This window comes from Cydia fagiglandana, chromosome 3 (genome assembly GCF_963556715.1).
Source record: "Cydia fagiglandana chromosome 3, ilCydFagi1.1, whole genome shotgun sequence".
NCBI lineage: Eukaryota > Metazoa > Arthropoda > Insecta > Lepidoptera > Tortricidae > Cydia > Cydia fagiglandana.
Window position 1 is genome coordinate 370703 of NC_085934.1, and position 23291 is coordinate 393993.

Consider the following 23291-nt stretch of genomic DNA (forward strand, 5'->3'; position numbering starts at 1 on the left):
GTTATACGAGCCTGCCGCCAAGAAAGCTATCCCCAGGAAATTGAATATGATACATATATGTACCTATATATGTTACTTGAATGTGCATGTCAAAGGTCGTCGGCGCCTAAGTTCGTGTGAGTGCAATCATTATATTTGGAGTCTCATGAAAGTATTAAAAATGAATCATTATTTCCCTTCCACAAAAATGAAAGAGTTCTCAACAATGAGCTTCGCGAGCTCGTTGAAATAATGGCGTCGCCGCGAGCGCGGCTCTTGACTCTTGAGCTCTTGACTTCAAGAGCCGCCGACTATTGTTCTTGACTCGAGAGCGAGAACAATTTCTTATAACTCATAACATGTACTAAAAGCAGCGGAAATACTACCAAGGACCCGGTTTGGTGCATTTTTGAAAAGGTTTTGTATCTATATTTTCAGAATAAAATTATGTTTGATAAATTCAAACGTAATTTTATGAAAGAAACATAATTTTGACATAAGTTTACGAAAGTTTGCTGCAGTTATTAAAAATCTCCTTCGAACTTTTTTTATGATACTGGAGGCAAACGAACAGACGAAACGCCGATAGTAAAAGATTACCGCCGCCCGTGGTCGCGCGCAACACCAGAGGCATCGTAAGTGCGTTGCCGGCCTTTAAGATGGAAGTACGCTATTTTTTTGAAGGTATGAATGAAGGTCGTATCGGTTTGGTATAATACCCCAGGCGACAGACCATGCCGCAGTTTAGCTGTGCGAGACAGGAAGTTTCTAAATAATAAAAATTTAGCATGCCTATAAAGAATACTTTCGGTCAAGATTCTATGGAATTACAATAGACAAACATTATAGACTTTCCCCAAATCCTCACCCAACTAAAAAACGAAGTGCCATGATTGCATACAAAAGACATCAACGCGCGACCTGCGCGGGCGCACCCTTCAACGCCAGAACGACTTAACTCCATACAAACTTCTTTGAAATTTCAACCTTATCGCCACTTCATAAAGTTGTATTTTAAAGATATGAATTGTTATTAGCTGTATGTATGGGGGTTTAGAGGTCTTATGGGTATTTGTAGATTACATTATGACTTGGTATTGCGTGTGTTGGACATCTGGTTGTGAAATATTGGATGGAGATGCGGTAGGTAATACCGGGAGTCGTATTCTGATTGTAATAACAAGTTATGAATTTGATCTAGGTTTGTTATGGATATGATCTGTCAGTATCAAAAGCGGCATTTCTGGTTTAACCTCGAGCCATTCAATATAAAATGTAGTTCAATAGAAAAGATAGTTTTGACATCAGTTTATATATTTAATTATTATATTTAATGTAAATAACAAACTAATTTTAAATGTATTAATAAAGGGACGTATTTTAAGTAGAAAAACGCTTGCGCGCGCGCTTTTTACTTTCGTTATTAAAACCATGATTTTATCAACATTACCTACTTAACAATTACTTATTGTATTATTATTTTATACTGACGAAACCTAAGGTGGATGAGTTTTTGTAATGTGTAACGAAGCCTGCGCTTTGGATCTGATATCTGATACTTATGCTTGTTTTTGGTTGATAAGTTTTTTTTATCAATTACTAGTTAAAATATAAATGTTAATTATTAATATTTCAATGAAAAAACCATCGTAAAACTTTTAGGTTATACATCAAATTTATATTTACTATTGAACCTTATAGTTAGGGAGGCGAATAGGGGAATTTTCGGCAATACTCGGGCGTGGCAGTTTAAGATATGAGAGATACCTTAGACCTAATAGAACAACCTTGTAAAGTATTTAGCTCTATATGTAGTGACGCGCGCCTAGGATAGACGATCAGATTAGTAAAAAAAAATGGATAGTCTGAAATACTCGAGCGCGTCAGATTAAGATATTCGGGGTTGATTTTAGTGTTTAAAGACTAAATTTAACTAATCTGACGATAAGTCCTTGACGCCGCCGAGTTATAGGGTCGCGAACTTGTAAAAAAAAAACGTTAATCCGGCATTCTCGAGCGCGATTTTTTTATTTTTTATTTTGAAGAATATAATCTAAAACTTACTAAAAATACAAAATCTGCCGGTTTCCGCATGACCGGAAGTGTGGAGGAGCCATTTCGTCTTCCTAAGAACGCGTTGCGGCATATAAGTCGCGAACGATACATTTTACAAAAAAAAAGTTTAAATAAACAAAAAAGGTAATTTTATTTTACACAAAAAAGGTCTCTTTACATTTTTGTCCAAAGTTAAAACTTTTTGACTTGAAGCATCATAAAAACTCAAACTCCCGGTTTTTTGAGTACGAGGGGCGTTCAAAATATTCTCGGTATTGATATCTTACAACCTCTTCTTAAATTTCTTTCGTTACTGGCCGCTAAGGTTTATTCATTGACATAAAAAAAAGTATAATTCGAACCGAGATGTTCTTTTGTTTTTCTGCAATTGCTGAACAAACATGAACATCACGTGCGAATTGACAATGTTAACTAAATTAGAACATCAATGCGTCATAAGATTCTCGACAAAACCGGGTAAAAATAAAAAAACCATAAAAGTGGAAATGGATTGTGTTTACCGTGAGTCTGCTCCTTCTTTATCTACCATTCAAAAGTGGTCAAGCGAATTTAAACGTGGAAGGGAGAGTATTGAAGATGACCCTAGACCTGGTCGGCCTGTAGTAGCTACTTCACAAGAAAATATTGATAAAGTGGAAAAACTTATATTGGAAGATGGTCGAGTGAAGGTAAAATCTATAGCTCAAGTAACCAATCTTTCTATTGGTATCGTACATGATATTATCCATGACCATCTTAATATGTCAAAAGTAAGTGCAAGATGGGTTCCGCGAATGCTGACTCAGCTTCAAAAAGACATGCGTGTAGCGCGTTGTTCCGATGTTATTGACCTGTGCGGTGAAAATGATGATGCGGTGCTGCAAAGAATAGTTACTGGAGATGAAACCTGGGTTCATCATTATGGTCCAGAGAGTAAACAAGAGTCCATGCAGTGGCACATTAAGGGTTCAAATTCAAATTCAAATTCAAAATATACTTTATTCATGTAGGCCTAGCAACAAGCTCTTATGAATCGTAATTAATCTTAATCTAATTATCAGAGCAATTTATTGATGTTAATATTATTCCATAATAAAATTGGATTATTATACATGTCAAATTTAACACTAAGAATTTCACAAAAGGATCGTCAAACATTAAAAAAAAATTGTATAAAAGAATTTCTAGAATAAAATCTAAATGTCAAAAAAAGCATAAGTAACAAACAAGTAGATAGTATTACATCGGAATATCAATTTCCTCATCAATAATCAAATATACCTAATAAATAAATAATCATTTCGAATAACAATTAATTCCACGTTGTATTATCATTCATGTAGTCCTGTGTGGTATAATAAGCTTTGGAAATAAGTTTACGCTTTACATAATTCTTAAATTTATTAATAGATAATTCAGTAATATGGTTTGGAAGTTTATTATAAAATCTTACACAATTACCCATGAATGATTTTTTAATTTTATGGAGCCGAGTGAAGGGCACTGCGAACTTATGTTTATTTCTAGTATTAATATTATGGATTTCACAATTTTTCCTAAAATTTACAATATTTTTATGTACATACAGAATATTCTCATAAATGTATTGACAGTGCACTGTCATTATGTCAATTTCCTTAAATTTATCTCTAAGTGAGTCTCTATGATTCATTTTGTATATTGCTCGAATAGCCCTCTTCTGCAGAACAAAAATGGTATTTATCTCTGAAGCACCGCCCCACAGTAAAATACCATATGCCATAATGCTATGGAAGTAACTAAAATATACTAATCGAGCTGTTTTCACATCAGTTAACTGACGGATTTTGCTCACTGCAAAAGCTGCAGAGCTCAGTCTATTCGAAAGAGTAGCAATATGGGGACCCCACTGGAGTTTAGAATCTAAAGTTATACCAAGAAAAACTGTACTATCAACTAATTCCAATTCCTCATCCTTCACAATGACACTTGCTTGCACATGCCTTACGTTACTACTAGTGACAAACTTAATACATTTAGTTTTTTTCTCATTTAACATTAAATTATTAACATTGAACCAATTTACTAGGTTCAGCTCATCCCAAGAAGTTCAAGGTCGTCCCTTCAGCTGGCAAGGTCATGGCCACGATATTTTGGGATTGTGAAGGAAAATTATTAATCGATTATAAAGAAAAAGGTGTAAATATCACAGGACAGTGCTACACTAACATTCTACGTCAATTAAAGGATGCAATCAAAGAAAAGAGGCGAGGAAAGTTAACCAAAGGTGTTCTGCTTCTGTGTGACAACGCCCCCGTCCATACTGCTCATATAGCCAAGGCAGCTATTGTTGAATGTGGGTTTGAAACTGCTACTCACCCACCGTATAGTCCGGACTTAGCCCCCAGCGACTTCTTTTTGTGCCCCAATCTTAAAAAGCATCTGCGTGGAATTTTTTTTTCTGACGATGAAGCATTGAAGGCGGCAGTGGAGGAGCATTTTTACACCAAAGAATAAAAATATTTTTATGAGGGATTTAAAAAAAATATTGATCGATCTTTTAAGTGGATGAACATAGGGGGGGAGTATATTGAAAAATAAAAATATCAAACTTTTCGTACTTGTTTGTTTTCATTCTCATACATATATCTCGAAAACTGAGGGTGTTAAAAAAAATTGATATGAAATAACGATGATTAAATTATGTGACTTTTATTATATCTCAAAAATTTTTTTTTCTAAAGCTTCTCGACAATTTTCGTGGACTCGGAAAAAGTTACGCGTATCTGTATACAAAAGTATTATTAACATGTACAGTTTCATGTATGTATATTATTCAATAGCCTGTTGAATTGTTAGCCATTTCATCTACATTTACGTTGGTTGTATCTATCGCTTTATTGTCATTCTTAAATTCCCCGTTTTATCAAGGAGAAAGAAAGGAAAAAAAAGAAACCAAAAAACCTTTTTCGGTCAGATTAAGAGAACCCACCAACATTTTTGTCAGATTAAAAAAATATGCTTTCAGGATACCGAGATAAACCTCCCCTATGAAAATCTGACGCGCTTGAGTATTTCAAAAATACTTTTTTTTTTGCATTTTCAAAAACTCATCGTAACTTATCGTCACGCCGAAATCGTCAGTTTTTTTAAAGGAAGCTTCCTTGGGGCCTACTTAACACCCCTTCCGAAAATCTGACGCGCTCGAGTTAATTTTTTTTTTTTGCATTTTTGACTACTTTATATGCCTACCCCCACCACGCAAACCGGCAGATTAGTATACCGTTGTTATCAGAGGCACTCGGGGCATACGTAGTATGAATATCTGACGCGCTCGAGAATGCCCAAGTAACTGTTTTTATTAACATTTTTGAAAAACCGTACACGCCAAACCCACCGCTAAAATGGTTTTTTCCATACGAGCTTTTCTTTTCGAAATTATTTTATCTTTCGATTTTGATAGGTCTCGACGGCGCCGTTGAATTACGCCATTTAGCTACCTCGCCTCCCTAACTATTACAACTAAATTAACTATTACAAAAATTAAATTTTAAAATCGTTTTAAAATCGAACGAAATAAAACAAAAGCAACTCTGTTCCATTTTAATAACTACCTATATATATATATATATATAAATTTCATTAGAGATAATTTGTACTTGTATGAGCGCTGTAGGTGTGGGACGCTAAAGGTTATATTTATTCTCACAATTTTATCTGAGACTCATGAAAACTTGAACAAACCCGCGCTACCGTGTTAGAACTTACAACTATTCTGCATGTAGTCATTATAACTCATTAAGCTAACGAGCGACGCATGTAAAAAGTTCCCTAACGAGCACAGCACCTTACACGTGGCGTGGGTTCCGCGGGTTCAGGTTATTGGAGGTTGCATATGAGTGATGCTGACACTTTAGTAATCCTATTACGACACATAGGGTCATTCTGCTAGTTTACGTCCGGTGTCAGTTTCCTTCCATCTGACGAAATTTGAATGTAAACCTTCATTGCTGCACAAATTTGGGCTTATTGCATCCTTAATACTACATAAAAATTATATTTCGCAAGTAGCAAATTAGATATTACCCTACATGACACCACGCAAATACCCTATTTGACACCTATTTAAATTAGTGTAGTAAAGATTTGTTTATATTTTTGTACATCTGGTTATCACTTGGAACGTAAAGGCGTTCATTTATTACGTAAGACGATTAAGAGGGGGATCGATCATTTCTTAATTTTCTTCTTAAAAGTGGATGGGAGGAAGTCATATATTCCTGTAACAACATTCTAACGTATAACACATGTACAGGTCTATATTAACCCTTTAGTTCGTAGCGGCAACATACTTGCCAACTTGCCATCATACTTAAAACAAAAGCGCATCTCTATTATAAGAATTATGGTACGAAATCGAATAACTAGAAAGAAATGTCAAAAGGTTAAAGGGTTAAAACAACTAACAAGACCTACAATCGTGCGAGCACAAACACTAGTGACTTGAACCTCTCTGGTCTTGTAGAAACACAAGTAACACAACACAATAAGTAACAGCGGGGTTCGTGTTTCGTGCTAATTGTAAAGTTGCAGGGGTTTCCCGGGTTAGAAAGGGTTTGTTTACTACGTTTCTTTCCTTTCGTATGACTATACTGACCGATGGTTTTATTCCGATATATTTATTTTATTAGTTATTACCTACCGTAAAACGGGGTGAGTAGGTTTCGCGGGGAGAGTTGGGTTATGAATGGGGAGAGAAGGTTTGAGAGGGGAGTGAGAAGGGATTTTAAGGCTACTGCTACAAAAATAATGTATTCCAATTTTAAATGGGGCTATAGTAATACGCATAATAATAAAAAATCGATCCAACAATCTTCCAAAATCACCTTTGTATGAAAAACCCTCTCACGCCAAATACAAGGCACTACGGGGTGAGGTGGGTTTTCCTCTTTATCGTCAAAGTTATGAAATGGAACTACCCAAAATAAAATACAAACTAAAATACAAACGTCCGAACCACTTATTATATACACCATTCAGTTTTCACATGTAAAAATAAAATTTTATCGAGGTTTGAAAGTCCAATTTCACCCAACTCACCCCATTTTACGGTACTGCACTTATGCAGTACCGTAAACGTAACTCTTAAGTTACCGCCGCCGTACAATGGAAGACGGGCTCAGACTAAAACGACATTCAGTAATAACATGAAATTAACCATGGACATTCAAGTACTTACCGTATACAATACACCGTGGGCTGATAAAACCCGACAGATTATAAAGGTGTATTCTTGACCGCATTTAGAGACTAAAATGTCATACAAAGTTTTCTGAAATTTGTCTTGATCGGTCTTGTTTTAGATGCTTGTAGGATCCGCAACGCGCGTGAAACTATACTAGAATTGCAAACGCCAATAGGGTTGGCTACTTAAAATCAAGCGGGCTGCACGCTTGTTTGCCACCGGCGTTCAAAAACATCAGAATTGGTTTCCGAATGTAGGTAGTAATAACAATCGATTTCTCTACCTGCCTGCCTCCGGCTTGTCAGTGGTCGCATCTTCTCACCCTTATTTAAAAAGAAGTCATTTCTCACATCTAACCGATATTCAACTCTACTACGCATTAGATTAAGTCTAATATTCAGTGCTAATTGCTTCTAAAAATTGTTTTATTTGTACAAAATATCCAGTCATCGGATTCCAGCGCTTTTAGGCACAGGTGCTTCGATAAAAAACGTAATAAAAAACCGTCCCAATCTTGGCAATTAATGGTTGATACATAAAATGAGTCGCTTGCCTAAATTATACCATAAAGAATCTAAACTCTTTTGTATTTCTTTACCAACTTTACTTTGCAGGCAATGCAAATGTAGAATCAGCGTTTTCTTATACAAATATGTAACGTTATTCTTGAAAGCAGCGGTAAAGGTAAAATGGTAGAACATTGGCAGTAGGTATGAAAAAGTTTTTGATATTATCGTTGGTGTGAGATATCGTTTGGTGAATGGCTTTTGAAACATGACTGATCATGATTGAATCATGATTTTGAAACAACAGTTAATACGAGTTTTGTAGGGGTCAAAAAACTATATAGGCTGAGGTTAAGCGATATTTATCTTAGGGTACAATTAACCCAATAAAGGACGATAAATTCAATATCTAGGTCATATCTACAAGTAGGTATACACGATGTAACATGAGAAAACCGAATAATTTTAACAGCGTATTCCTGATCATATTTGGAGACAAAAATGTCCTATAAACTTTTTTGAAATTCGTCTAATTTCAGAGATATTATTAATTAAAAAAAAAAACAAATTTTTATTGTTACATAGTGTAAAAGGCCTTTTTGATGGTGATGTTGCTGCTATGGGACGTAGTCTAAATATCCTTATTGATAGATGTCAAAAAGTGACAAGTAACACTTTGCAAAAAGTAGGTTCTACGAAAAAAAAAATGTAAAAATCAATTTTAAGTGACAAGTTTTCCAATAACATTTATTATTTATGTGCAAATACATTCAAAAAATTTAAAAAACAAAACAACAAAAAAAATTTTTTTTTGGCGAAATTGACCTAAACTCATATTACATTTTTTACTTCTTTTGACCTCAGAAATGCGTGGTTAAAATTATTCGGTTTACTCATGTTACACCGTGTATAATTAATTATAAAACAAATTCTATCGTAAAATATATATTTAAAATGGGTTCCAGTGGGGATTTCTAACGGTTTAAGAAGTTGTGGTATAGTTTCACTACACTGATTTTTTTGTGGTATCTTTGTTATAAGAATACTGCACTTTACTTAATTGATATAATGTTTTTGAGAAAATGTTCTTAGTTATAAGATACCGGAGGGAACCTATAAGGAGACATCTGGGTGTTGGTGCGCGGAGACAAAAACTTTTCTCGGGGAGCTGGGGCGACGCCTGCAGCAGAGGGGTCTCGACCCTCGCTCCGGGTCGTTCCTGGCGCAGAGGTTGTCCATCGTGGTTCAACGCGGAAACGCAGCAAGCGTGATGGGCACCTTTGCGTTGGGGGCGATGCAGGGTGGGATGTTTGATTAGTTTTTATGGGTTGGTTTAGGTTTTAGTTGTAATTTATACTTTTAGAAACTCTAAATTGATAATTTAATTCTTAGTTCTTAAGTGAAATTAATGTTTATTCTATGTACCTATGTAATTGTCATGTAATAAATAAAGACTTTTTAAAAGCAAAAAAAAATAAAATATAAATAAATAAGATACCTTCCTCAAACTTCAGTTAACATTAATTAAGTTCGTCTACCAATAATAAATAATGAATAATGTATTCATAATAGAGCTACTCTGTAAGATTTAGATTCATTTATTTCTCAAAAAGTATTGGGAATACATTAAGTTTTCATACTGACCCGGAAAATTTTTAGTATGAAAACTTAATGTATTCCCAATACTTTTTGAAAAATAAGTGAATCTAAATCTTACAGAGTAGCTGTATTATGAATACATTATTCATTATTTATTAAATTATTTGTTAAGGGACCGGTCCGGTATCCCGTTCGAGGGTTTTGGAAGGGGTATTTCGTAAGACTTTGCTTACCCAAGCCGTTGCTCTCTAAAAAAACCTTTTCATTTGGCTTTTAAACCCCTCCATAATACGGATATGCAGTTTTCTTATCTAATGTCTGATACCCGTTCCTAAGCGCTATCCTCTAGAAGGGGTCTCGTTTATAACGCTTCGCTTATGCCATGTTCAACAAAAATTGAATAAATATTCCTAATATATGTTTAAAGAGAATGACTGGTTGTCTAGCGCGTTGACAGCACGGATGTCATATTTTTTTGAATTAAGAACGGGTTGTTACCCTTTCATTTGTAGCGGTATCTCTGAAAGGGAAACCCCTTCCTAGAGGTAAGTAAGTAAAATAAACGGGTAAGCAATTCAAAGGGAAAGCAAATCGTTGGGGCTATCGATAAATGACTAAGCCATTAAAAGGCTTTTTTCTGGGAAGAAGTGAAGGGTGGACGGACCCCCGGCTAGAAAAAAATTATGAAACCTATTAGGTTAGACTACGCTTATAAAGTGCCCTTTTTACAATTTCAAAAATTATACGAGCACTTGAAATTCAAAAAACGTCCGATCCCAGCGGTCGCAGTACCTCTGTAGTGGTGCGCGTAATGGCAGGCGTGGCTCACTCCGCGATTTCGTCGCTTTGCTACAGGTAGCTAAAAGTACATCCGCTCGACCCCAATTTTGGGGTTGGCCATAAGCCGCGCGTGGCGCTGTCGCCACCTAGCGGCCATATCTGCGCTGATCGTGACGGACGCGTATTGTTAGAGAGTGAGTCTTCTGTACCTAGTACTATTATTTATTCTGTGGTAATGGGTGTTTACGTTACGATTCGAAGTTCGAACGCTGATAATGCGAGGCGGCGGCTGGGCGCAGCGCACGCGCGATCCGGCCCGCGACCACGTACACTAATTTTATAGTATTATTTTTTTTACTGGACTGCCGTTGATCTGTCAGGGATATAAGACTTACAAGAAACCCTAAATCAGATCGTTGTGAATGTTTGACCACCCCCTATAGCTTTAATTTATAAAGACCAAGTGAGGGTAGTTCGAAAAGCTCGCGTAGCTGTCAATCTTCATGTTGTCTACTACTATACAGTCAATGCGGAAAGAGAAGAGTCGTGGAATGTATTGGGCCCCATACATTTCACGACTCTTCTCCTTCCGCACAGACTTTAGAAAGCAGTCTTTCCCCAGGACTTTGGAATTGCGATTATTTAATTCTAGTGGGTATAGTAATTCTAGAATCCGCAGGTCTAGAATGTATACGTAAGCGTCATCATGTATATATTTGTGCTAGAATCACCGGGTATACTTACCTGGGGGCCTACCGCGAAAACCGAAATTCGGAAATTGCGGGGATCTTTCTCTTTTACTCCGATGAAGGCGTAATTAGGATGACAGCGAAAAATGCCCGCAAACTGTGAACTTTAATTTTCGCGGTTATAGCCCTGAAATACCAGCACCCTGTGTAAAAGTTGTTAGTTGAAATCCTCACAGACAGAATTCCATTCTTCTGTAAAGTACCTACATTAGCAACTATAAGGAAGAGCCGTGCCTCTCAATACAAGTATCTGTAACCTAACGCTTATAATGAATAAACAATTTTATTATTTATTATTACTACTTCATATTTTTTTTAGAGAATATTATACCTACTTGTATATAGCTGACCGCAAAGGCATTGAATGATGAATGATGATGCCAGGTACGAAGAGTCTCGAATGAATCAAGCTTTTTACAAAATAATACTTATATGGTTAAAACGAATTGCCATTTACTTACATGTATAACGCGAGTCCACATTATGGCCGCAATCTCTATCAGCATCACTCTAAACACAAACACGTTACACAACACATGCACAACATTGCGAACTCACTGCTAACATCCATTTTGATTCTCGTCAGCCGAATAGTTCTTAGTTGCTTATAATTCTTGGATAATTTTAATTTTATCAACCGCTTTCTGAGTGACTATATAATAGAAAAAATATGTTCATGGGCTCTGGGTCCGACATTTTCCTGCTACCGTTTGATAGAATATTTTTCTGTCACTGACACATTTGTCGCGTCGTCGCGTGTGACCTCGCGACAGAAACAAATGTAATGATAACTCAAATCAGCCAGCGTTTTACGACATAATTGAAGGTTTGATTATATTCTCCATTTATTCGTAGAGTCGGACCACACAAACTTTTTATGTCAAGTGCCCTATCGAGTTTATAGGCACATGTAAGTATGCATTTTTTACTGCCAATTAACTTCGTCCAAAGTTAACGTCAGAGTCTACGTCGCCAGATATTCTAATTAATTATTGTGTGAACAAAACATACGCTGGTGAAACCACGCGCAGCATACGTCTCATAACTGCTTCACTGTACCCTTGGACACGTACCATAATAGTCGAGAATTCGAGATCCTTAACGCTACGTCTTACGTAGGCGAACAACGCGCGAACGCGGCGCGGCGCGGCGCGGCGAAAGCGGCCGCCGCCGCGCCGCGCCGCGCCGCGCCGCCTGACATTCGCGTGCAAATCGCGCCGCACCGCGTTCGCAACGAGATCGCTTACGTAGGACACTTCTATGGGCATCAAAGGATTGATTTCGCCGCGCCGCGCCGCGCCGCGTTCGCGCGTTGTTCGCCTACGTAAGACGTAGCGTAAGCAAGAAACAGATTATAAGTTAAAGAATTAGTAGACGTGCTGCATAGACTAGGAATCCTCTAGACCGAGTTTAGAGCAATTATTTCGCGCAACCGATGATGCCAAAAATGCGGGGATGCGCGGGACGAGGTGAGCGAAGTCCCGTGCCGTGATTGGTCCGTTCAAAGACACGAACGTCACACAAAGACACTTTCGACTCGAACATAGGGTAAAATTACCATATGCGTGGCGGGGGTAGCGCGACTATGCTAAGTCTGGAGGATGTTTTGTCTGTGGCGTGGTGCCGTGCTGCGAGTTTTCCCGAGTTATTTAATCGGCGCAGCCTGGATTGTCCGAGCTCGAGCCGACATTGTTCGCTAAGTACCGACAAGCCTCTTCTTAAACTTCATTAAGTCGGAAAAGCTTGCTCTAGTTTCCTGGAGTTTTCCTTCTGAACTTAAATCGTGGGAATTGTTGATGGTGGTGTCCTTCAAACTTTTTTATTATTGTGATAGTTTTCATGCAACATAAGATTTGTAGAAAAAAATATCAAAAATTATAAGCCCCCGCCGCGTCTGTATGTATGTGCGCAATAAACTCAACAACTAGCTATGGAATGAATTTTCATGCTGTTCTCACCTATCAATAGAGTGATTCTTGAGGTAGCTTTGTGTAACCTGTGCGAAGCCGGGGCGGGTCGCTAGTCGCTAGTATAGTTACGCCGTGAGCCGGATCGCACCGCGATCAGACAGAAGAAAGCACGGCGATGATAGCGACCGGCCCGACCGGTTCCACCGCCATTATCCGATAACGTCGTATGTGCCCTAAGGATAGGGTTGCCATACGTCCCGTACATACGGGACACGGGACTGTCACCGTATTTAAGTATCACGTCCCGTTTTTGTCCCGTTTATTAATTTCCCGTATTTTGTCAACCGGTCTGGCCTAGTGGGTAGTGACCCTGCCTATGAAGAGTATGAAACCGATGGTCCCGGGTTCGAATCCTGGTAAGGGCATTTATTTGTACGGTGACGGTGATGTCGGTGATACAGATATTTCTTCCTGATTCATGGTTGTTTTCGATGTAACTATTTATATATTATATACATTTATATCGTTGTCTGGGTACCCACAACACAAGCCTTCTTGAGCTTACCTAGGCGTGGGGCTTAGTCAATTTGTGTAAAAATGTCCTATAATATTTGTTTATTTATTAATAGCGCTCTAGAATACCACTGTCCTTTATCAGTTCCGACTAATTATGGCAACCCTACCTAAGGAGTGCTCGGGAATAGTACAACTAGCAAAATAATCTATTTACAGTACATATGGTGCTACTTTCCCGCACTAGGTGCGTTTCCTTGTACATAGTAGGTTCATCTTGTGGGCTGCATAGGAAGCATTTACGCCTCGCGCCAAAAATCTGACGGCTCCTATGCTGTCCCCTATAGTTCATGCACGAGGCTTATAGTCAAGTATTATAGTAGTCCCTACCGTAAAGCTCGGTTCTCCTAGGATAGTGGTGCCGTCATATAGCGGGCGTCTCCATACAAAATAATAATAATAAAATAAAAAAAACACCTAAATATGGATGTCGTGGTATTTGTATGGAGACGGCCGCTATATGACGGCACCGCTATCCTTAGAAACCAGAGCATAACGTCCATACCGCATAGTGAAGATGCTGCCAACTCCATCTAGTGAGGACTTGCGAATAAAGAGCGGTTCTAGTGCTGCCATCTATATTTCTACTCTCACACTGTTCATGCACTGTTCCTAATAGTTGCTTGATAACTTTTCAACAATTTTTGGATGCTTCTCTTAATATAAATTATTGATTCAAAGTAAATTTGTGATTTTTAAAGTACACTTCAATGTTTAAGAGATGGCTATACCTCTTCATTCTGGACATCAAATATGCCAGGGTTGCCTAATGCAAATATGAATGACATGTGGTAGATACATGCTCTAAGCATTAATAGGGTTAAGTATATCTATTCTATGGTAGCTGAGCCAGTTGTCAAAAAATGACTTTCTGACGTGATTCGCCGAACATAAAATTACTTGAATTATTTTTTTTAATAACATGGGAGGCTCGCAAAGCACAAGAAAACTAAGCGTGGATAACGAAAATGCAATTCAAGTTTCCCAGGACGCGTTAGAAAGGATACAGGCTCAACTGGCCGCGAATGTATGAGACTGATTTTGAATTACATAATTTACATCAATGTCGCCTAGATTAAACAAACTGTGCCAAGTGTTTTGTTTACCAAACCACTAATAAGTTACTTAATTATCTTTCGTTTTATTTCTTGTGAATAAAAGATCAATAAGTGCGATTGTACATGTGAAGTTACTCTATGGATAACCTTGGAATACTAGGTTATTTTTCAATTTTGAAAACCGAACTAAACTTTTGAATAGCCGATTTTAAGTAGCACACTAACTTTTCAAGCCATGGCCATGTAGATTTGAAAGCTAGGAAAAGAACAACAGCCCATAAACAATTTACTTTTTTAATGTTATCAATGACGATTACAGCAAGCAGCTCAGCCAGCAGCGCCTGTGGCACCTCAGTTCGTCCCGCCTCAGTACTACGAGTCGCGAAGGCAGCAACAAGACCACGCAGCAGAAGAGGCCTATTGGGCTCGGAGGATTGAAGGTCTAAAACGAGCACACGAGAAAATCAACAGCGGGATGCAGATTGAATATCAAAAGACTCTTAAAGAGGCCAATGATTTGTTTGAGTTAGCGCAGAAGGATAAAATTGCCAGTAAGCTACCACCATGTCAAGAGGAAAAAGCAAAGGTACTAGACTATGTTATTCTGCTTAACACTTTCGGTGCTGAGCTCCCTGTTTCCAGTACAAAATGAACACACATATGTATTCTATCTAAGCAGTGAATTTATTGAGCTTCTGTGAACCGTTTTGCTGCCATTAAATTTTTCCACTTCTGTCATAGCAGTGCACATACATGAAGATCTAAGTAATGTTTACAAGCAAGCCCTGGCCTACCACTCTGTTAACCATATTGTTGGGAGCCAGCTCTGCTGAATACAAGATTTTTAACTATTCATATACTTCTTTGTTTTTATATCTCCATTCTTCCTCTAACCAATTATTTGAACAACATATATTATCCCCAATTCCAGGTCCTGCAATGCTACAGCACAAACCCCAACAAGTCCCTGCTGTGTGCGGTGCTAGTGAATGACTTCAATGAGTGCGTCTGCAAGAGCAGAGTGGCCGCCGTCTCCGCGTCCTGAGCTAACACACTAATAACGCTTCCCACTGAACATTTGTCAAATCGACTCTAATACTGACACTTTGTATAGTATGATTTGTTTATGCAAAGTCTTACTTACTACTGTTTTAAACAGATTTTTAACAATAAGAAATTTAATTCCTCTTATTGTATCTCTGATGATTTATTGTCAGTAAGTTTTGCCAAAGATTTTTCTTGGCCAGAGGAAGATATAAAACATCTACCCAGGCTAGCAATTATACATGTAGAAAACATGACATCTTATTTAATTTTAGCCAGAAATAAAATCCGATTACCTTTGGTTTGTCAGAAACATATAGTTTATTTAATATACTTTTTTCTACAACAATATATTTTTTCATTAATTGTTGATGTCATGATCTCATTACCATACAATTTTGGCTAAAAACTGAAAAATTTAATTTGCTGTTAAATTCTCTATGTATAATGATTAGGTAAGGCATGGTTACATAGTTTAAATGTGGTGCTCACTCTTCCATAAACATTTTATAATTCCTTGATATCACCATGCAAATAGAGGTATTCAGTTACTTTTCTGAAATATAATTGAACAATCTATCTTGTCTAGTGAGAGATTTATCATATTTGTTATTTGATGAATAACAAGAAGATTTGTATACATATAATCTTGTTTTTGGCATTTAAAAATATTGAGTACTGTGAATTTGCACCATAACTGTATAGTGTTAGGGTCTAATATCCTACAATAATTTGATTGAACAAAAGTTCAGTGGAAAGATTCTACATAGTGAAGATTCCTAGCCGGAAAAACTATCAAATGTATGTAAAGTTAACACTTCAAGGGAAGGTTGGGAAGTAGTTTTAATAATTTAAATGATACTGCTGTATGAATAAACTGTTAATTTAATTTCGGTTTTTATTGTTAAGCATGCTCATTGCACAATGGATATTTTGCCTCCTAAATGAAACTAGAGTCCTACTTTCTACACACCAAGCCCTAGTAGCGCTACGTCAACTACCTATGGCGCGCCCGTACATTTGTCACTGTCATAATCCCCAATTTTGTAGAAATTAGCACTATAAATCCTGTCCAATTCCAAGCGGGCCTGTTAAAATATTTAAATTGTTATAATAATAATTATATACTGTATTTTGTATGATGAGATACTAACTACTTGCTAACAGACGGCTTCAAGGTGTGAAGATGGTTTCTTTTTCACCCGGCACTTCCGAGCCGTAGGGTCCAAAGAATATTATAATCACGTAGGGTCCCTAAAATGTTACCATATTGACAGAAATAGAACCTCGTTTTCCAAACCTTTTTCTCAAACGATCAAACATCGCCTAGCAACAGTCACCCCCAGACAACCCTTCAATTACCTGTAAATACTGTACCCCAGATACAAGTATTCCTATAGAACACTACTCTAAGATGCAGAATCAGCCAGCGCAGGAGGAGCCGAAGAAGCGACGGGTGCCACTGTACCCGGGGTTTCCGGAATTAGCGCGGTCAGATGTCAGTATCCACCCGAGCTACTCCAAACTGGGCCTGGCATAGTAAGTGTTTTGACTAGCTTGTAGAACCTGTACTTTCAGAGTCGTTTCATAAATACTTGTTTGGGTTTTAAGGCTATTTTTTATTAAGTTATTGAATTGAACCAGCTTTGCTAGCGACTTCGTTTGAGTATAATTTATTTCCATGATTAAACTACCTACTATCCTCCTGGGCCTGTGGGACTCAATCTCGTTTAGCAAATTTTACCTAAATCGGTTCAGCGGTAGCAGACAAAGTTATTTTCGCATTTATAATATTAGTATCTAGGAATGTAGCCAGTATCATTAGCAGAGCTCGGATAGGGTGAGCTATTTGCCTTATATATGACATAAGACATGTCAAATTATAAGGCAAATAGCTCACCCTATCCGAGCTCTGATAATAAAACATTGCACTTTAATATAATAACTGATTGTAGATTCGTCACATGCGCTATATTATTACCAGCTACAGATCAAAATGGCTTCGTTGCGTGAATTCTTCAGCAACGCGCTTGTGACAACGCTAAAACAACAAGGTCCATAGGCCATAGGCTTCTTGTTTGCCACTGTCATGTACAAAAACATAAAATTGTGAAATCCCAACTTTTTCAGCCGCGTGGTCTGCCGGCACCGCTACCACTGGGCCAAGGTCGCGCAGCGTCGCCAGTTCATGAAGGAGCTGTACAGCTTCGAGCGTCTCCAGCCGCTGGCGCTGGGCGGCGTGCGCGTGCACCGCGAGTTCTCGCAGGGCATCCTGTCGCACCACATACCGCCGCGGAGATACGTACAGAAGCTCACCCCGGACCCACTGAATAGCAAGCAGAGGATGCGGGTTGAGGAGATTATCAGTGGACGGGTTGATTTTAGCCAGAAATAAAGATTAAAAAAGAGTTTTATGGGTATGGATTGGTTGTTACTATTAAATGTCATGGTAATAATATTATCCTTCATGCTTTAGCAAAGACAGCAATGATTTTTTATACACTTAGATATTTTTCTGAAGTGAGATTTATATTTATTATCATATTAAACTGGTTTACCTAACATACATTAATAATTTATACCATTCGAAACCCACTAGTGCCCATAAATATTGCACCAGGAGGCCTTAGAAAGATACAACGCTTAATCATGATAAGCAAGAGCACTGAAAATAAAGACAAAGCGTAAATTAACTTTAATATTTATTTAAAACCTTAAACCTAATCCTCTTTAGCTTTCTTTTTCTTTAACCGTTTGCTCTTCTCCACATTGGTCTGCAAGTAATGAGCCTCCTTCTTGGCCTGAGAGATCTCCGCCCGCAGTCTCTGCTTCATGGCAGCCTTCTCATAAGCCAACCTCTCGCTCAAGTGAATCCATTTGAACCTGGGGATGTATTTGATATTCCAAATCATGTCATAGTAGCGGGACTTTTTTCTTGTGCCGATTTTAGTGTTGTTCAGTTTAAGGGCTACCTCTTTTGCTACTTTCTTCTTCTGGAACTCTACCCAGCCCTCGGTGAATTGGTTTGGGACGCGTTTGCGCTTTTCTCCAGGTTCTGAAATAAATTTGTAGCTTTTAGTATATGGCTTTGAAGTCTATTAACCCTTTATAAGGCATAAGGGTACCAGAAATTATGGAAAATTGAACCCTATTACTTCGAAATAAAGTGCAAAATCAGGTGGGAAATATATTCCCTCTGCCTTACAAAGGCTTAACTAAAGTACTATTTGTATAATTGCCACTTACAACATGTGAATATGATAATATTATTATGATCGTTATATTTGTATAAATGAAAGAGAGAAAACCTTTCATTAAATAGCAAGTATGTGAGAAAATCTACTATTTTTGAAATAAATATAACCTTAAAACACTTACTAGCACTTGACTGCAGATAAATTCTCCCAACTTCACCAAACTGACTAAATGTTTCTCTTATTTTAGCAACATTCATGTAAGGAGGGATAGTAGATAGGAATATTATTCCACGTTTCCTAGTTTTCTTCTTGTTAATTAACTTTCCAGACTTAGAAACAGAGTTGTTCTCTACGCTGTCTCGAGTAGTCGATTCGGCATCAGAACCGTTTTCTGGGACGCGATCCATTTCTACATCTGGCATTATGAAACACAATAAATAAGTCTACTTATTCGCAATTAACATCGGGGCTATAATTTTTCGTAAAATTGAATTTAATATGATTCGCAAAGTGCATTGAACGTACATGGAACGTACACGTGAATTTGACGTTGACGTTTATCACAGACTCTGGTTCAAAACGCAGCGATTATAAAATGGTACAGAACATACTGTACTGAGCAAAAAGCTTATGTGCATAACACACTCTTCTGTTGTATATGTGCAAATGTGGCTGCGTCACTTTCGTTTTAGGTATTGAAAAAAGAGATGCAAGTAAAACGTATCGACAAATAGTAATAAGCACGTAATAAGTGAGTTAAGGCCATGGGTACCGTAGTTAAATTATTAAGATCGGAACCCTTTATTCGCAACACTAATTGAAAAACGAAAATGTTATCTATGGATTTGGATTTGCTTGTGTCATGGCTGTCAACAGCCCATCGACACCCCATACTTTGATAAATTATGAAAGCCCTTGTTACCAACATTGAGGCATAGAAATAATCTTATCGAATTAAAATGACTGCTGTTGCATTTTAGTGGCACATACCATACTTGCTTTTAACATAGACGTATTATACTTACTTTTCTTTAGGTTGGTATGATTGGTAGTAAAACGTCAAACGTCATTTGAATTGTCGTGAACGTGAAAATACGTGGTTATTTTTTATTGTAATTGGTAAAATAACTTTAGCTGTTATTTAAATGGGGGCCAAATCTTTAAGGAAATGTGAAGTTTGTAGTGGGTGTATAAGAAGACTAACTACTGACGCATTTTTGGCCAAATTTCCAACTTGATCCGAACAGGTCGGTAAACTGATGTTTGTATGCAATATTTTCATTTTTTACTTTGAGTCGTTAACAGTTACTAATTTAATTAGTTTTAGTCGTGTACAATCCATGATTAAAACGAAAATATTTTGTGAATAAAGTATTTTTAAGTAAAAAACTAAGTAACCTATGACACGAATAGTGTACGACCAATTTTATCGATAATCTCTTTATTTCAGATGTCGATTATGGGCAAAGCTGAGGAAAAGTAAATGAGGATTTGGCGTATTTATTTACCTATTCAAAAGCTGAATGGAAACAAGTTCATTTGTGGAAATCATTCTCCATCCAGTGCCTTCAATAAAAAGGGACCAGATTAAAAAAGAATGCGCGCGAATTCAGCATATTGTAATATGCCTACTTGAATAATAAACTATGTTATTTTTATCATGTAAAATAAAATTGTTTATATATATATAGTGCGTCAAGCAAATCTTGTCAGTAGCAATGTAAAGCAAACTAAAGTAGGGCAACACTCAAAGAGTAGTATTGCGCTAAGAAAAGCAGCAATGTACAATGTACATCGAACCTAAACTTTTTTTCCGCTGAGCGCGCCCGTCAATTCAAATTGTCACTCGCGGATTCTCTATTGAAAATGTTTGAAATTGTTATTAATAGGTATGGACGGACAATTTAAAAGCGGTGTGTGATGTTAATAAAAATGATTATCTAATTTGAAGATCTCAAAATAAAATTAGAAGTGGACTATGCCGTTAATCAAGAATGTATGAATAAAATCATTGCTTGAGCAGGTAGATGTCCTACTACTGGATTTTAATATTTTATTAGATTTCTCAGTTGCCACCGTAGGCATCTTAGCTTTGATTAAGCACAATCTTATTTAATATATTGGTATTTAATGGTGACACAGCAGAAATATCTCTTGAAATAGAATCGATTCAGAATGTAAACAAAGATGATGGCTGTCATTCGCGATCCACATTCCACAGATAAAGCACAGATGACACGCGATTTTCGAATTATTCGAACACAGTGTTGCTAACCCGCGATTTTTCAAATTTGTCGCCGTTTGCTACTGACAAGATTTGCTTGACCCAGTATATAATGTTCTTTTATTTTATTAATAGGTAGTACAGTAGGTAAATACAGCAGCACGTATCGCACATTTATCGATATCGATAAACAGTAGGTACTGGAAGTGTCGAGCCCTAGCGTTGTTTTTTTTGTGTTGGTAGTATTGTGTGGTTTTTCTTTTTTTAACAATTATGGCCTGGATGCGAGATCTTTAAGCCTGTATTTGGTGTGTTGGGATATGTACGTTCATAATTCGGTTCGAGGATTGTTCGAGAGTGCCGACTCTTAAAACGTAGTGATTATATGCTCTTTGGCTGTCAATGCTGTCATATCATAAAAATAATTGTTGTGTTGTTTCACCACTTCCACCACGTATTGTATCTTTTAATATCAAATTGATTTGACTTTTTACTTCTACATTATACTACTTATTACATTAAACGTGATATCGTTATAAGAACAACAAGAGAATGGGCTGTGATGGCGGTACCATTCCTCGGCGAGATGAACTCGTTCGTATGAAAAAGAAACCAGAGCAAGTACGTATTTATTTAATCATTGTTTATCTCTCATCTCAGTTGTTATCACATTGATTTGAAATACGTTACTAATCTAAAAATGATATTTTAGAAAGACAAAGATGCAGAACGCTCGTTCAAGTGGCGCAACTGCGCGCTGTCCCAGCAGCCGCTGCAGGAGCCCGTGGTGGCGTGCGCGCTCGGCCGCCTGTACAGCAAGAGCTCCGTGCTGGAAGCCTTGCTCGACAAGGAAACCAAGCCTGAATCCATCAGCCATATTAAAAACATGAAGGTAAGAATAGCATTCAGTTACTGTGCTGCATCCTTTCTATAAGGTAGTCTTTATATACTACATCTGACTTATCTAAAATTAAAATAATTACTGCTTATGGGTATATATGGGTATCTTATAAACACACTTTCACTTAGTCAAAAGCAAAGATTACTGCCTAGTTTTTGCTAATAGTATGTATATATGAAGAAAATTTACCTGAAATATTGTTTAACATTTCCAAGGTTATTGCTTCATTTATGTCTTACAAAAATCTTGCACATTCCAGGACATCAAGGACCTGAAGCTAGTGAAGAACCCTGCTTACATCGCCACAGAGCACACAGACGGAGATGTTGGTGACAGCTCACCCTACATCTGCCCTATCAGTGGCATCGAGATGTCCGGCAAGTTCCGGTTTGTGTTCCTCTGGAGCTGCGGCTGTGTGCTGGCTGAGAGGGCACTGAAGGAGGTCAAGCAGCATCTCTGCCACATGGTAAACCTGACTTTCCTATCCTCATGATCATTAGTGATTTCTTTTTTTTTTCTGGTTTTTACTTCCAGCATATTTTCATTTGTCCTGAAAAGATTATAAACAAACAAAACAGATGACCAATGATAAAATTCTGTAGATGCACAATATGTATGTAAGAATCCCTTCAAATATTAAACACATTGTTACAACAAAGATTTTAGAAAAAAGATACAACACACTTTGCACATAGTTTCATCCTGTATTCTTGTAGTGAAGTAATGATTATATTTTATCTCCATTAAATTGATAATCAATCATGTTTATCATCTCTTCCACAGTGCCAGACACCCTTCACCGAGAATGACGTCATCATACTCAACGGAACAGAAGAGGACATAGCGCTGCTCAAAACTAAAATGGCCACCCGCGTAGCTAACAGGAAAACCAAGAAATCCAAAGCTGATAAACCTACCAAAACAGAAGCCACCAGTGCATGCACAGTAACCTCAGATGCTCCCTCTACCTCAACCTCAACAGACATCAAAACTGAGGTAAAGGAAGAGCCAGAAGCCGGATCAAGTCAAGCTGTTAAAAAAGAAATTGAAACCATTCCTCTTTCCCTACCTAAGTATAACCCTAACAAAGTGCCTAGAGGTCACTTAGGGTCACAGAAGCGAGCATTTGGTTCTAATGATCTGGTACAAGACCCATCTTACAAGAAGACGAAGAAGGATTACAGCATAGCGAAGGATCCGCAGTCGTCGGAGGTGTACAAGTCTCTGTTCACGTCACATTCGAGTGATCAGAATCAGCAGAGGGCCCATTGGGTTACTTATAATCCGTTTTACAATTGAGTTTTATAGCTTCATAGAAAAAACAGTTGGAAAATTAAGATACTACCTTACTCGACTCCTTCCTCGGTTTTCGCTTTACAAATTTACTATATCATGTGGTTGGGCATTTTTTTTAGAATTAAATGCCTGTTTGTGTGTTAATAATTAAGGAATATTACTAATTAAATTAAATGAAAGAACGAATTAATTGTTT

The 23291-nt window shown here is 37.4% G+C and overlaps 5 protein-coding genes across 5 annotated transcripts; 4 read left to right on the forward strand and 1 right to left on the reverse strand.

Moving 5' to 3' along the window:
- The first annotated feature begins 2286 nt into the window (after positions 1 to 2286).
- Positions 2287 to 4614, forward strand: LOC134679781 (histone-lysine N-methyltransferase SETMAR-like). Its single transcript, XM_063538666.1, has 2 exons — positions 2287 to 3000; positions 4103 to 4614. Exons 1-2 carry the CDS (start codon positions 2436 to 2438, stop codon positions 4528 to 4530), a joined length of 993 nt encoding a protein of 330 aa, XP_063394736.1. The 5' UTR covers positions 2287 to 2435; the 3' UTR covers positions 4531 to 4614.
- Positions 4615 to 14210: 9596 nt separating this feature from the next.
- LOC134679782 (uncharacterized) lies at positions 14211 to 16366 on the forward strand. The gene is made up of 3 exons (XM_063538667.1): positions 14211 to 14402; positions 14753 to 15019; positions 15365 to 16366. Exons 1-3 carry the CDS (start codon positions 14298 to 14300, stop codon positions 15476 to 15478), a joined length of 486 nt encoding a protein of 161 aa, XP_063394737.1. The 5' UTR covers positions 14211 to 14297; the 3' UTR covers positions 15479 to 16366.
- Positions 16367 to 16800: 434 nt separating this feature from the next.
- Positions 16801 to 17948, forward strand: LOC134680474 (uncharacterized). The gene is made up of 2 exons (XM_063539604.1): positions 16801 to 17016; positions 17608 to 17948. The coding sequence occupies exons 1-2, from the start codon at positions 16892 to 16894 to the stop codon at positions 17870 to 17872; spliced, it is 390 nt and encodes a 129-aa protein (XP_063395674.1). The 5' UTR covers positions 16801 to 16891; the 3' UTR covers positions 17873 to 17948.
- A 214-nt stretch (positions 17949 to 18162) lies between these two features.
- On the reverse strand, positions 18163 to 19194 carry LOC134680475 (uncharacterized). Its single transcript, XM_063539605.1, has 2 exons — positions 18856 to 19194; positions 18163 to 18532 (listed from the first exon to the last, which is right to left on the reverse strand). Exons 1-2 carry the CDS (start codon positions 19094 to 19096, stop codon positions 18198 to 18200), a joined length of 576 nt encoding a protein of 191 aa, XP_063395675.1. The 5' UTR covers positions 19097 to 19194; the 3' UTR covers positions 18163 to 18197.
- Positions 19195 to 21360: 2166 nt separating this feature from the next.
- On the forward strand, positions 21361 to 23281 carry LOC134679784 (replication termination factor 2). The gene is made up of 4 exons (XM_063538668.1): positions 21361 to 21519; positions 21611 to 21790; positions 22059 to 22265; positions 22583 to 23281. The coding sequence occupies exons 1-4, from the start codon at positions 21451 to 21453 to the stop codon at positions 23096 to 23098; spliced, it is 972 nt and encodes a 323-aa protein (XP_063394738.1). The 5' UTR covers positions 21361 to 21450; the 3' UTR covers positions 23099 to 23281.
- Positions 23282 to 23291: the final 10 nt, after the last annotated feature.